The sequence below is a fragment of the Budorcas taxicolor genome, chromosome 10, assembly GCF_023091745.1.
Source record: "Budorcas taxicolor isolate Tak-1 chromosome 10, Takin1.1, whole genome shotgun sequence".
NCBI lineage: Eukaryota > Metazoa > Chordata > Mammalia > Artiodactyla > Bovidae > Budorcas > Budorcas taxicolor.
In genome coordinates this window covers 82,841,696-82,857,824 of record NC_068919.1, presented here as the reverse complement: position 1 = coordinate 82,857,824, position 16,129 = coordinate 82,841,696, and the positions used below count along the sequence as shown (strand labels likewise).

Below are 16,129 nucleotides of genomic sequence, written 5' to 3'. Positions count from 1 at the left end.
TAGACAGCAGCCCACCAGGCTCCCCCATCCCTGGGATTCTCCAGGCAAGAACACTGGAGTGGGTTGCCATTTCCTTCTCCAATGCATGAAAATGAAAAGTGAAAATGAAGTCGCTCAGTCGGGTCCGACTCTTAGCGACCCCACAGACTGCAGCCTACCAGGCTCCTCTGTCCATGGGATTTGCCAGGCAAGAGTACTGGAGTGGGCTGCCAATGCCTTCTCCCAGGGCAGAGCTACCCACAGCCAAGTCAGATCAGCCGAGCCAACTGATCTGTAGGTGATGGTGGTGAGCGAGTATTATCCGTAAGGCACTAGATTTTAATCTGCAGGTGATGCTGAGTGAGCATTATCTGTGAGGGACTGAATTCTGGGGTGGTTTGTTACACAGCATTATTGCAGTACTGACAGTAGGTACAACAGCACAACAATGCAAATTTCTAAAACTAGGAAAACATTTAAAACTCACAGTCCCTTCACTTTGACATTCACAATTAACTTTTTAAAAAATAATCGGTATCGCTTAAGACTCTACAAGAAGTGAAAGATATAAGGAAGAAAGTAAAAGCTGTCTCAAATCTCTAAATCCCACTTTCCAGAGGTAAACACTAGTATCATCAATTCTGAAATGTATCATTGGGATTTTACATACACATATCCATATATATTTGGTCCTTTCCCCTACTCCTTCCATAGGACATTGCATATATTGTTTTAAATCTTGCTTTTGGTATACATTAATATATAATCTTTGACATTTAAAAACATCAGAAATACACAGAGTTATTTTCTTTCTTTCGGAGTACAAATGGCTGCACAACTATCCATTTTAGGAATGGACCATAATTATTTGAAAGTGTTCCCTTTTGACAGACATGAGTTATTCCCACTTATCTCTTAATAGAAGCATTGCTTCAGAGAACATACTTCTATACTTTTACAAGTATATTCCTTAGTCTAAATTCCTAGCATTCACTATTAACATTTGGTGTGACATTCTACACACACAAATATCAAATATATATATATATATATAGATTTTAATTTCCAGGAATAACACAGAAGAAGCTTACACCCAACTGCTCATTAAGAGGAAAATATTGATGCTCAAAGCCTCGTCTGTTCTTTTTGGCTGAAAAACACAGTAAGAATGTGGTAATACATTTATACTGGAAAAAAGGTAAGAGAAAGATCCTTGCGTTTCAGACACTAGGTGTTCTAAAACTTTACCAGACTTCTCCTACTACAAGGCCAATTCCCACCTTCTCCACATCCCACAAATGACCTAACATCAAGGTCACGAGAATGATTTGAGGTCAACTAACATGTGTTCCCAACTTGATCTCTCTATATATCTCACTATCTTCTGCTTTTCTATCTTCCTTTTCCTTCTTCTGGGTTTCCCCTGGTGGTCCAGTGGTTAAGAACCCACCTTCCAATGCAGGAGACACAGCTTTGATCCCCGATCCAAGATTCCACATGCCACGGGGCAACTAAACCCATGTGCCACCACTACTAGCCCGTGCTCTAGAGCCTGTGTGCTGCAACTGCTGAAGCCTAGAGCCCGTGCTCCGCAACAAGAGAAGCCACCACAACTAGCCACAACTAGAGAGTAAACCCTCATTCGACACAACTACAGAAAGCCCACGCAAAGCAACAAAGACCCAGTGTAGCTGAAAACAAAAAATTTAAAGGCACACATCCCTTGACCTAGCAATTACATTTCTACAAATGTATGTATACAACAGTATTCACAAATTCTAAGTGTTCTCTGCAAGTACTGTTTGCGATGGGAATGATCTAAATGTCCATCAGTAAAAATACCCTTTACTGTATGTAAAACTATGCAGACATTTCATGTACACGTGCTAAATCACTTCAGCCGTGTTCGACTCTTTGCGCTCCCATGGACTGTAGCCCACCAGGCTCCTCTGTCCATGGGATTCTCCAAGGCAAGAATACTGGAGTGGGTTGCCATGCCCTCCACCAGCGGATCTTCCCAATCCAAGGAAGAAACCCTTGTCTCTTCCATCTCTTGCATTGGCAGGCGGGTTATTTATAGCTACTAGCACCTGGGAAGCCTGAAAAATGCTGATTTTCCCAATTTTCTGATATTTTCTTTTTTCCTTTACTATTCCCTCTTCATTTCTCACTCTCTAAATAGAGCAGTTGAGAAAGATCTATTTCTGGTGTCCTTTCCTCTTTTCCTTTTATTTGATTCACCCATCTAATCCCACAGCTGCAATTACTACCTCTATATTGGTGCTCTTCAATTCTGCATCTCTATTACCAACCTTTCCCTCTGCGCTGGTACTTCATTTATAAACTCATGATGGAAATTTCTCCCCAGATGGCTCACAGATCCTGCCAAGAAAATTAGATATGGGCCACACGCAACACTACACAGATTTCTCAAATAAGAAAAACTTCCTCTTTTTCATCATCCTTCTTTTAGGCTTTAAACTTCTCTCTCTCATCACTAAGAACAACTGAAACGATCCCCAAAAGCTCTCACTGAGGCCTTTCCCTTGACTGTCATCATCATTCCATAATTCAGACTTTCACCATTTTTTACCTAGATCATGGCAATATTCACTTAGTTATACTTCCCAGTATCTCAGTTCTCACTCCCTCCCATTTATCTTGCCCAAAGCTGCAAGCTTACAAAGGCACAGCTCTGATCACATTACTCTTCAAGAATCTTTTATGAGTTTCAAGCTATCATGAAGAGGATACAAAGATCTAAACCAGTCATTCAAAGCTATCCTGGACCTTGCCCGAAGTGCCTTTCCAAACCCATCTCCTAGTACTCTCCCCATTTTGTACTCCATGTTCTAGTCAACTTGAACACTTGAAACTTGAAAAAGATGCCCCACATTTACACTTCCAATGTGTGGGGCTTCCTTCATAGCTCAGTTGGTAAAGAATCCGCCTGCAATGCAGAAGACCCTGGTTCAATTCCTGCGTCGGGAAGATCTGCTAGAGAAGGGATAGGCTACCCACTCCGGTATTCTTGGGCTTCCCTTGTGGCTCAGCTGGTAAAGAATCCACCCGCAATGCAGAAGACCTGGGTTCAATTCCTAGGTTGTGAAGATCCGCTGAAGAAGGGATAGGCTACCAACTCCAGTATTCCTGGGCTTCCCTTGTGGCTCAGCTGGTAAAGAATCCGCCTGCAATGCAGGAGACCTGGGTTCGATTCCTTGGTCCAAGTCATTCTTTGCAACAAGCCCACTTTTGAAATTGACTCCTCTATGTGCGCTTGCCAAAATCCAATCCACTCTTAAAAGGGTCAATCCAAATGCTATCTCTTCAATGCAGCCTTCCATGATTCTCCATTCAGATTTTCCCTGTTTTAAGCTCTTTCTGCACTTCCTATTCCTTCTGAATCTGGTAACAGTCTGCCTTGAATGTTGTTTATCTATTTGCTTTATCTCACTTCTAAATTGTAAGCAAGGGAATACCCCAGCAGTCCAGTGGTTAGGAATCCATGCTTTCATTGCCAAGGTTGTAGGTTCAATCCCCGGTCAGGGAACTAATATCCTACAAATCGCATGACACAGTCAAACAAAAAAAAAGTAAGCAAATGCACTCTGAGGGAAAGCAAAGCATCTTAACCATCCTTATATCCTCCACAGTGCTCTGTGGAAGCAGATCAGGTCCATGACCAATAAATACATAATGAATGATTTGGAAGAGTATGACTCTACAACAAACCAAAAACAAAGCCCAACCCATACTGAAGGAACAGTATAATTTTTTCAACATACTAGTGTGAGAGCCACCTACAATATATGTATATAACAAATATTCAATACTTGTTAACTAATAAGATTTTAAATAAGAATACTGGCTCCCCAATCTCTAAATATTTCTTCTATCTCCACACACACTGAAAACCCTCTTCAATCAATATCAGATAGAAGATAATAATTTGCAAGGAAACAGAGATCTGCAGGAGTCCCACCAATGCTATGTATTTAAGGTAAGAAAAAGTACCATGATAATGATCATAATTACACGCATTTGAATCTTTATAAATTCTAAGCTGTTTACTAATTTAACATCATTTTGAAATACTTACAAGAGTAAATAAGAGCTGGGAAGAGAGTTTCATTTCTCTCCTGAGCTGTTTCAACCAGCATACGAAGCGGGCCTTTTGGACACAAAACAGCCACTAAATCTAGAAGAAGAAAAATAGAAATGACATCTGAAAAATGTATTCACTTAACTCGTAAATGAGTGTGTTAGGGAAGAATTAACCAACTGAAAAGGTTTAATTTTTTTTTCTACAAGAAAGATACTGAATGAATATGAAATAAGCAGCAGGTAAGCTGATGGTGGAGGGAGGCAGAGACAATCTAAACAAAATACACACCACCACACAGAGATCTTTGCTTTTGGTCTGCCTGCTATTTGGTTAGTTTACAGTGTATTCTGGGTTCTAGGAGAAAGTCTTCCCAGTTTGAAAGAAAACAGGCAGAAATAATCATAAGACAGAATTATTCTAGAGCAGTTGTCAATTTCCAATAAGCAGAAACAAGGACAAGCCATTTCCAAACTAAACATAACTATGAACCACAAACTGAAGTTTTACAGCTTAGGAGGGATTTAATAGAGAGAATATGACTGAACTTTTTCAAAATATGAAGAACAGAGGAGAAAAGATGCATCTCTTCTTTTTTTTTGGTATCAGGAGTGGGATCCTCTCTTTTTTGAAAATAGTATATGTACTACTTAGGAATACTTGAAATAAGAGGACAGTAAATTTCAACAAAATAACTAAGAAACCTCTGTGTGAGAACGTTTAGCATTTCTTCAGTTCTCCTGTCAAAAGCACTTCACAAGTATTTAGGTCTCAGAATACATATGGTGCTAAAAAGTGTCTTACAAAAACTGCAAATCAAAACGAGGAAGCAATAACGCATAAATTATTGTTGATGCTACCACCTTCTCTTTTTCAACCACTGCAATTTTTTCTTACATTTACTGTGTCATGAAAATTCAGAATATACAAATACAGAAAACAAGTTCAAGCATTTAAAATGTAAAACAGATATAGGTAAATTCGTAAAGGAAGATCTGATCACTTGCATTGACATCACTATCATTCAGATGCATTTAAGTAATAAATCTCACACTTTCAAGTGGTCATATCTTCTTGTACACTACTACTACCACTGCCATAATAAAACACACAAATGCACAGAAATCTCTAGTCTCACTGCTTCCACTTTGATTTGTTTCGATGAGAAAAGGGGAATTTGCCATGCTCTGAAATAATGAGATTTTCAACCTGTTTCAACCTTTAATATTCTGTAACTATCTTGGTTTTTCAACATACTTCGTTGTATAGAAATGCTAAATGATAAACCCTTATTCTTAGAGTAATTAAATTAATTTTGTTTTGAAAGCTTTCAGTTCAGTTCAGTTCAGTTGCTCAGTGGTGTCCGACTTTTTGCGACCCCATGAACTGCAGCACGCCAGGCCTCCCTGTCTATCACCAACTCCCGGAGTTCACTCAAACTCATGTCCATCGAATTGGTGATGCCATCCAGCCATCTTATCCTCTGTCGTCCCCTTCTCCTCCTGCCCCCAATCCCTCCCAGCATCAGAGTCTTTTCCAATGAGTCAACTCTTCGCATGAGGTGGCCAAAATATTGGAGTTTCAGCTTTAGCATCAGTCCTTCCAATGAACACCCAGGACTGATCTCCTTTAGAATGGACTGGCTGGATCTCCTTGCAGTCCAAGGGACTCTCAAGAGTCTTCTTCAACACCACAGTTCAAAAGCATCAATTCTTCGGCACTCAGCTTTCTTCACAGTCCAACTCTCACATTCATACGTGACCAATGGAAAAACCATAGCCTTGACTAGACAGACCTTTGTTGGCAAAGTAATGTCTCTGCTTTTCAATATGCTGTCTAGGTTGGTCATAACTTTCCTTCCAAGGAGGAAGGAAATTTAATTTCCTTTTAATTTCATGGCTGCAATGACCATCTGCAGTGATTTTGGAGCCAAAAAAATAAAGTCTGACACTGTTTCCATTGTTTCCCCATCAATTTGCCATGAAGTGATAGAACCAGATGCCATGATCTTAGTTTTCTGAATGTTCAGTTTTAAGCCAACTTCTTCACTCTCCTCTTTCACTTTCATCAAGAGGCTTTTTAGTTCCTCTTCACTTTCTGCCATAAGGGTGGTGTCATCTGCACATCTGAGGTTATTGATATTTCTCCCAGCCAGCTTATGCTTCTTCCAGCCCAGCGTTTCTCATGATGTACTCTGCATAGAAGTTAAAAAGCAGGGTGACAATATACAGCCTTGATGTACTCCTTTTACTATTTGGAACCAGTCTGTTGTTCCATATCCAGTTCTGTTGCTTCCTGACCTGCATATAGGTTTCTCAAGAGGTAGGTCAGGTGGTCTGGTATACCCATCTCTTTCAGAATTTTCCACAGTTTCTTGTGATCCACACGGTCAAAGGCTTTGGCATAGTCAATAAAGCAGAAATAGATGTTTTTCTGGAACTCTCTTACTTTTTCCATGATCCAGCGGATGTTAGCAATTTGATGTCTGGTTCCTCTGCCTTTTCTAAAACCAGCTTGAACATCTGAAAGCTTTAGAACAATCTTTTTGACTGAGACATCTTGAGATCTTATGAAAATGGAATTATGAATCATTACTCTAAATATCAGACAGAAAGTCTCTTATTTCAGAGGAACTCAAAGGTCTGCAGAGATAATTTGTATATGTATATAAGAAACAGAGGACTGATGAGGAGAAACAGTGTATTGTATTAGAAAGAACATGGGACTTAGGACTCAGATTATAGATCAAATGGCGTAAGCTTTGGTAAATACTTTACCTCTACAAACTTCAGGCCTTTAGCAGTGAAATAAGTACAACAACCTTGCTTACTTCCAAAGATTATATATTTTTGAGGAACGGCTAATATTTACTGGTAGATACTGTATATATTTATTATATGCATTGTTCAATTTAATCTTCATAATAACTAAGACTCCACTGTTGAGTGTGGTGTGTCTGTAGTAACATACCCAATAAATTACAGGAGTAAAAGAGTCTAGATTTGAATCCAGGCAGTCTGTCTCCAGAAATGGCTTTTTTTTAAATATCAAAAATGGAATCAGATTCTTTATTATGATTCACCCCTGATGTTTCATTTATTAAGTTTTAACTTGCTCTAGTATGTCACAATGGTGCCCTGTGAGGCCTACATCCAAAGACTGTAAGGGAGGTGAAAGTTACACTGAACACCTTGTTCAAGACCTCAGCATTGTATATTTAGAATCTCTGCAAGTCCAAATTGAGGTCTGCATTGTGGATTTAATATGTACAGAGACATGTATAACTTTGATTTCTATCTTTGGTATCTATGATGCAAGAGATTGTCTCAGTTACTCTGCCTAAAGAGGGAAACCTTGGATAAGTAACTGCTGTTGTTACCACTGGCAGAACCAGGTGGCTAGACTACTAGCAAAGTCTCAAGGGTCTGTAAAAACAAATAAGCCAAAATTTATGCTTCAACATTAACCCTTTCAAGGATTAAAGGGTGAGAAGTTAGCTGAAACTGAAGTTCAGCTAAAGTGGAGACGCCGGGGATTGAACCTGGGACCTCATACATGCAAAGCATGTGCTCTACCACTGAGCTACCCTGGTGGCTCAGAGGTTAAAGCGTCTGCCTGCAATGCCGGAGACCTGGGTTTGATCCCTGGGTCGGGAAGATCCCCTGGAGAAGGAAATGGCAACCCACTCCAGTATTCTTGCCTGGAGAATCCCATGGACAGAGGAGCCTGGTGGGCTACAGTCCATGGGGTCGCAAAGAATCAGACACGACTGAGCGACTTCACTTTACTCACTTAGGCCAAAAGAGGATGGCTGCCTAGAGTGCGGCTAAATTGGATCCCAAGTTAGCTGAACTTGGATCCCATTCTTTGATCAAGGATGCCTGGACTAAGACACGAAAAGCACAGCTCTCCAGTGAGCTCCATCACACGTAGCTCCGCTGCTGTCCATAAAGGGTACAAATTCCCACCGCTGTTTGTTCACTCATTTGATCCCAAAGGGCTCCTGAGGTCATTTATGTCAGTGGTAGCAATGGGATTTGAATCTAAGTCTTACAACCAGAAGTCTGTGGATCCTTCCATTAACTCATGCCTGAGTTAAACTGGAGGCAATAATAAAACATTTTTAAAGGACTCAACTTCAAAAGATTTGAAATCTTTATATGAAAAAGATATTATAGCTAACTGATTATTTACTGAAAAGTTATGGGATATTACTGTTATTTTCCCTAAGTCAAGATAACTAGAAGAGGAAGGAAAACACACCAGGAAGTATTTCTGTGATGAACAAAATGTCAGTCTCGGGTTTTACCATATACTGAAATCACAGCCAAGATGAGCCAGGCGGTCCATTCTGGGAGGTACTTGATAAATACCAGGGCCATGAGGGCACTGATCATAATGAGATATGCCTGCTGGAGTCTCAGTGGACCTTTCCAATGAATGGCGATCATTCCCACCACACCAAAATTCCAGATCAGGAGCGCAACCGAAATGTAGTCCATGGCAACATTATAGGTTTTAAACACTTCCCTGAAAAAAATTAAACAGATACTTGTATCATTCCTAAAAATGGGAAACAAGTATCACAGCCACAGCTGTAAAAATAAGTACAAAAACTAAAAAGAAAAAAAAAAAAGGCCATATAACACCTAAAATGCTATCTGTACTTCAGGATACTTCTTGCAGTATCTGCAATTGGAAAAAAAATTAAACATGTAAAATAAAGTTTAGAGCTTAGGACATATAATATTATTTTCATAAAATTAAATTTCGTGAATACATTTAAATATATGCATTTTATACATATATTTATACACAAAACATGGAATATAGGCATGACATATTGCTGCCTGAAAAAAAAACCAACCATAATCTTATTTATGTGAAATAGTGTATGAGAAGAGAGAGCAAGAGATCAATATAGTAATTCCTGAAAAGATGCAGGACATAGCTTTAGATGCCAGGAATTTGAAATTTCTTAACTTTTCTTTTCTTTTTTTCACAATGAATGTTTAGCACTTTTACCATGAAGAAAACATTATTTTAATTTGGGTGGGAGGAAACTCCATTTTAAAGTAAAGAGATACAAATATAGAAGACAGGTAACTGAGGAGAAAGAAGGCAGTCATTTAAGTGCAAATTTTAGATTCTGCAGACTATGCAGAAAGATGATCTTTCCATTCAGAAATTTCAAAGCAAATGTTGAAATAGCTGGACAATGCAGCCATTCACAGTATTTTAGATATCCCAGGACTTGAAACAAAAACCAAAAAATTTCAAGCTATGGTTAAGTGTGCAAAATTCTTCAAGAGATGGGAATACCAGACCACCTGACCTGCTTCCTGAGAAGTCTGTACACAGGTCAAGAAGTAACAGTTAGAACTGGACATGGAACAACAGATTGGTTCCAAATTGCAAAAGAAGTACATCAAGGCTGTATATTGTCACCCTGCTTTTTAACTTATATGCAGAGTACATCATGAGAAACGCTGGGCTGGAGCAAGCACAAGCTGGAATCAAGACTGCCAGGAGAAATATCAATAACTTCAGATATGCAGATGACATCACCTTTATGGCAGAAGTGAAGAACTGAAGAGCCTCTTGATGAAAGTGAAAGAGGAGAGTGAAAAAGTTGGCTTAAAACTCAACATTCAGAAAACTAAGATCAAGGGATCTGGTCCCATTACTTCATGGAAAACAGATGGGGAAGCAATGGAAACAGTGACAGACTATTTTCTGGGGCTCCAAAATCACTGCAGATAGTGAATGCTGCCATGAAATTAAAAGACACTTGCTCCTTGGAAGAAAAGTTATGACCAATCTAAACAGCTTATTAAAAAGCAGAGACATTACTTTTCCAAAAAAGGTCTGTCTAGTCAAAGCTATGGGTTTTCCAGTAGTCATGTATGGATATGAGCTGGACCATAAAGAAAGCTGAGCGCCAAAGAATTGATGCTTTTGAACTGTGGTGTTGAAGAAGACTCTTGAGAGTCCCTTGGACTGCAAGGAGAGCCAACCAGTCCATTCTAAAGGAAATCAGTCCTTTAGTGTTCATTGGAAGGACTGATGCTGAAGCTGAAACTCCAATACTTTAGCCACCTGATGCGAAGAGCTGACTCATCTGAAAAGACCCTGATGCTGAGAAACATTGAGGGCAGGAGAAGGGGACGACAGAGGATGAGATGGTTGGATGGCATCACCGACTCAATGGACATGAGTCTGGGTAAACTCTGGGAGTTGGTGATGGACAGGAAGGCCTGGCATGCTGCGGTCCATGGGGTCGCAAAAAGTTGGACATGACTGAGAGACTGAACTAAGTTATTCTTTGGCATCAATAAACAGGAGTGGTCTACGGTTTCCTTTTTCTTGATTATTTATGGGGTTTTGGTATAAATATTACTCTGGCTTCTTAAAAAGAATCTGGAAACTTTTCTGCTTTTTCTATGTCCTGGAACAGTTAAAATAGCATTAGAATTATCAGTTCCTTAAAGGTTTAATAGAATTTTCCTATGAAATTATTTGAGCCTGGTATTATTGTTACTGGTAGAGGTATATAAGAATCTCTTCAACAACTTTCTGTATTTTTCTTCTTTGCTCTACTTAGATTTTCTATCACTTCAGTGGTTAGTTAGTATTGGCAATTAGCTTTTTCTGAGAAAATAATCTATTTCATAGAGATTCTTACATTGATTTCTTTGGTCTATGGTCATTCTCCCTGCTTCTACCAAAGAATTAACCCTTCAGTTTATTTTTTACTTTAAATGTTTCTGTTCCTAATTTAAGAGCTAGTGCAATGACCTGCATTCTGCTACTGGGGCTTAGAGAAAGACCAACTGGGCAAATCTCTGAGCCTCTCTATTCTCTTCAACAGAGCAGCTCCACTTTTTTCTATGTTGTATGTGCAGTTCTCATGTAAGATTTCAGTTGAAAGAAAAAAAGACTGATGAAAATAAAATGAAAGTTTGAAAATCAATTAATTCATCTTTATACATGTTTAAAATGCATTAATATTATGATTTATAAATTATACTAAAGAATACAGTAAATTTGCTTTACTAAAAAGACAGAATTAACTGCAGTGTTGAGTTCTTTAAGTTCTTATTATAAATAAAGATCAACAAAAGCAACTCCCTATGGTAATTGCAGCCATGAAATTAAAAGACGCTTACTCCTCGGAAGGAAAGTTACGACCAACCGAGACAGCATATTAAAAAGCAGAGACATTACTTTGCCAACAAAGGTCCATCTAGTCAAGGCTATGGTTTTTGCAGTCGTCACATATGGATGTGAGAGTTGAACTATAAAGAAAGCTGAGAGCTGAAGAATTGATGCTTTTTAACTGTGGTGTTGGAGAAGACTCTTGAGAGTCCCTTGGACTGCAAGGAGATCCAACCAGTCCATTCTAAAGGAGATCAGTCCTGGGTGTTCATTGGAAGGAATGATGCTGAAGCTGAAACTCCAATACTTTAGCCACCTGATGCGAAGAGCTGACTCTTTTGAAAAGACCCTGATGCTGGGAAAGATTGAAGGCAGGAAGAGAAGGGGACGACAGAGGATGAGATCGTTGGATGGTATCACCGACTCAGTGGACATAAGTCTGAGTAAACTCTGGGAGTTGGTGATGGACAGAGAGGTCTGGTGTGCTGCAGTCCATGGGGTCACAAAGAGTCGGACACAACTGAGCGACTGAACTGAACTGAACTTATTGATAATATTAACAAGTTGTATACATACCAAGGATGATCTATACATGGAAACAATAATTTAAGAATAACTCATCAACAAAGACCATTTCTTTAAGTGACAGTTATAGAGTCCAAAGAGTTAATTTCTGAAAATAGACCAAATATTTCACCACTTACCCCAAGTAAATGAACGAGAAAAAGAACAGCAACAACAGGGATGAAAGAATAAGCCAGGCATGGATGACCTAGAAAAGAATTTCAATATAATTAATTAACAGATCCCACAACCTAAGAAAAAAAAAATCCAAATTTCTTATTTCAAAAATAGTATGTTATTTCTGTATATGTTATGATTTTCAAATACCAAAACAGAAGCAGCTTTAGGAACAGTAAATACCTATAACAGTTGGTGCTGAACTATTCATAAAATAGAAATTTCATACATAGAGACCTTCATTCCTTTAGAAATAGGTAAAATTTTAAAAGAAAAGATAAATTCAAAATAAATTATCAAAGACAACCTACAGAATGGGAAAAAATATTTGCAAATGATATGACTGACAAGGGGTTAATATCCAAAATATATGAACAAATCACAGAACTCAATACCAAAAAAGAAAAAAACAAACAGCCCAATCAAAAAAATAGGAGAACACATTTTCTCAACAAATACAGACAAATGGCCAACAGGCACACGAAAAGATACTCAATACCACTAATTATTAGAGAAATGCAAATTAGAACAACAATGAGGTATCACCTCATACTTGTCAGAATGGCTATCATCAAAATGACCACAAATAACAAGTGTTGGGGAGGATGTAGAAAAAAGGAAACTTTTGTACACTGTTAGAGACAATGAAAATTGGTACAGCCACTGTGAAAAACAAAATGAAGGTTCCTCAAAAAGCTAAAATTACCATATGATCCAGCAATTCCACTCTTGGATATATATTCAGAAAGAAAAAAAATCACTAATTTGAAAAGATATATGAACGCCTATGTTCACAGCAGCACTATTTACAACAGGCAACATATGCAAGCAACCCAACTGCCCATCAGCAGACAAATGGATAAAGAAGATGTAGTACACACACACACACACACACACACAAACACACACACACACACACACACACACACACACACATACTACTCAGCTACTTACAGCAACATGGATGGACCTAGAGAATATTAGGCTTAATGAAATAAGTCAGAGAAAGACAAATACTCTATGATACCATTTATAAGTGGAATCTAAAAAATAATACAAATGAATGTACATGCAAAACAGAAACAGATACACAGATATAGGGGAAAAAAACAGTGATTACCAAGGGTGAATGAGAAGTGGGGGGGCACAAATTAGGAACATGCCAATGTTCACTGAAGGACTGTCTACAATGGTAAGACACAGAAGCATCCTAAATGTCCATCAACAGAGGAATGGATAAAGAAGACATGGTACATATATACACTGCAATACTACTCAGCCATAAAAAGAACCAAATAATGCCATTGTAGCAACATGAATGGACCTAGAGATTGTTATACTGAGTGAAGTAAGTCAGACACAGAAAGACAAATATCATATGATATTGCTTATATGTGGAATCTAAAACAAGGGGGGCTACAAATCAACTTATTTACAAAACAGAGTCACAGATGTAGAAAACAAACTTAGCATTACCAAAGGATAAAGGGAGGGTGGGATAAATTGTGAGATTGGAATTGACATACACACACTACTATACACAGAATAGACAACTAATAAGAACCTGCTGTATAGCACAGGGAACTCTACTCAATACTCTGTAACGGCCTATATGGGAAAAGGATCCTAGAAAAAGCGAGTAGACATATACGTACATGCATATACATATATACACATGTGACTCATCTTCCTGTACACCTGAAACTAACACAACATTGTAAATCAACTATACTCTTAATAAAAATTAAAAAAAATAAGTTAGGGGTATGTGATTAAGAGATACAAACCACTATGTCTAAAATAGATAAGCAACAAAAATGTATTTTATAAATTAACTAGACTTCAATTAGAAAAGGTATCAATAGAGTCAACAGTTAACATTTATACTTTAAAGGAGCAATATTTTCAATAGAGGAATTCTGATGTATTCCTACAACAAAAAATTAATAAATAAAATAAAATAACTGATAATAAATTGATAAAATAACTGATAAATCAAAGTCACAAAACTGAAAATCAGAAATTCAGTTGAGTGACCAGTGTACACATACATTAACTGTACAGAGAAAACAGGCCTTCTAAATTATATAACCATTTGAAGAAAAAATATTCAGTATCTGAGATTTCAGTAAGTATTAGTATGCTGTGTTTATTTTACTTGGTTCATTAATAATGCTTATATGTCAGTCCATCATTATAACACAGAATTCATACAGCACTATATAAATATTAGTCCCTATAACTCATGTGAAAAATGAGAGACAGAATCAGAACTTGATTTTTAATCAATTTTTTTTTGGGCCTAACCATATAGCATACTTTGGCCACATGATGTGAAGAACTGACTCATTTGAAAAGACCCTGATGCTGGGAAAGATTGAAGGCAGGAGGAGAAGGGGATGATAGAGGATGAGATGGTTGGATGGCATCACTGACTCAATGGACATGAGTCTGAGTAAACTCCGGGAGTTGGTGATGGACAGGGAGGCCTAGCGTGCTGCAGTCGGTGGGGTCGCGAAGAGTCGGACACAACTGAGCGACTGAACTGAACAGAACTGAACATACAGCATGCAGGATCTTAGTTCCCCAACCTGGGATAGAAACCATGCCCCCTGCAGTGGAAGCATGAAGCCATAACCACTGGACCACCAGGAAAAGTCCCTAGAGCTTGATTAATCTATTATACAAGATAAAAAAAATTTCTGGTAATTTTATGTGATGAGTATATTTGGGGAAATAGTATATAACCCAAGGAGTCTGCAGTTTTAAAAAACAGAATGGAGAAATATGATAAACTGTCAAGTAATTTTGAACCAAAAGTAAAATTATTTTAAGGTAGATACACCCATAATAAACTTTATTCTTTCAATGAATTTTACTGTTATGACAGAAGAAGCTACTTAACCACCAACTTTTCCAAACATCTCTCTTAACCAGAAAGATCAAATTCAACCTTAAAGAAATAAAAAAGAAAGCTCCAGGGCTTCCCTGGCGGCTTGGTGGTAAAGAATCGGCCTGTCAATGCAGGAGACACAGGTTTGATCCCTGGTCCGGGAAGATCCTACGTGCCTTGGAACAACTAAGGTCCTGTGATACAACTAACTGAAACTGTGCTCTGGAGCCTGGGAGCCGCAACTACTAAGCCCATGTGCCACAATTCCTGAAGCCTGGGCTTGTGCTTCAAGACAAGAGAAGCCACCACAAGGAGAAGCTTGAGCAGTTAGGTGAGTAACCTGTGCACTGCAATTAAAGAATAGACTCTGCTCTCCATAACTAGAGAAAAGTTTACACAGCAGTGAAGACCCAGCATAGCCATAAATAACATAAAATAAAATAATAAAAAGAAAAACAAAAGCTTCAAATCAAGAATATTGTTTTGTCTCCATTTAAAAGAAAAAAAATCTTCCACCCCTACCTCCCAGATCCGGTTGTTCCAATTATACAGCTCTAAGTTATCAAAATCTAGTTGTTACTAAAGTTAACATTAGAATCTACCTTCATTTTCTCTTTTGGCTCTGTTTGATCATTCAAGGTGACATGATTATTAAATCCTTTGAAAGAAAAGATTTCTTAAAAGGTCTCTCTGCCTTTCTTTAAAACAACTTTATAAAATGTTACAGCTTGGGAAAAGGTCAAAAGAGTGGTTTTCCATCATGAAAGTTGGTATTCCTTCAACAGTTAAATATTCTAAATTTACTATCCAAATACAATAAATTTAATTTCTGGTGTTCTTCCACAAAAACTTCTCCTAACATTTTATTATAAAAAATTTCAAACACACAGTGAACCACTGCCCATATACCACCTAAATTCTACCATTCACATTTGCTGTACTTGCTTTATAACATTGCTATCCATCTTTCCATCCAACGAGTCCATTTTAATATGTATCAAAGTAAACTGAAGACACCTGTACATTTCCCTCTAAGTACTTCAACTTTAGCAAAATATTCTGAAGGGAGTCCTTTATTTCATGTGCAAAGAAAACAATAAAGCTTAAGCAAAAAGGAATCTTTCCATATGCATCCTAGCCCACTGTACTCACAAGCCAGCTTTAGAAATAATCCAAGTTTCATGGACTGTAGGCCTGCCAGGCTCCTCTGCCCAGGGAATTACCCAGGCAAGAATACTGGAGTGGGTTGCCATTTC

At 38.1% G+C, this 16,129-nt stretch overlaps 1 protein-coding gene and 1 non-coding gene across 2 annotated transcripts in view; both read right to left on the bottom strand.

Annotated features, from left to right (window-relative positions):
- Window positions 1-16,129, bottom strand: part of PSEN1 (presenilin 1) — a 69,111-nt gene that overhangs the window by 18,067 nt on the left and 34,915 nt on the right. Inside the window, exons 5-7 of the mRNA XM_052646495.1 lie at window positions 11,944-12,011; window positions 8,391-8,611; window positions 4,079-4,177 (exon numbers count right to left, since the gene is read on the bottom strand). Coding sequence (XP_052502455.1) covers window positions 4,079-4,177; window positions 8,391-8,611; window positions 11,944-12,011 — 388 coding nt within the window. The remainder of the gene's footprint in view (window positions 1-4,078; window positions 4,178-8,390; window positions 8,612-11,943; window positions 12,012-16,129) is intronic.
- Window positions 7,602-7,669, bottom strand: TRNAA-UGC (transfer RNA alanine (anticodon UGC)). The gene has a single exon. It is a non-coding gene; the product is annotated as a tRNA-Ala (tRNA).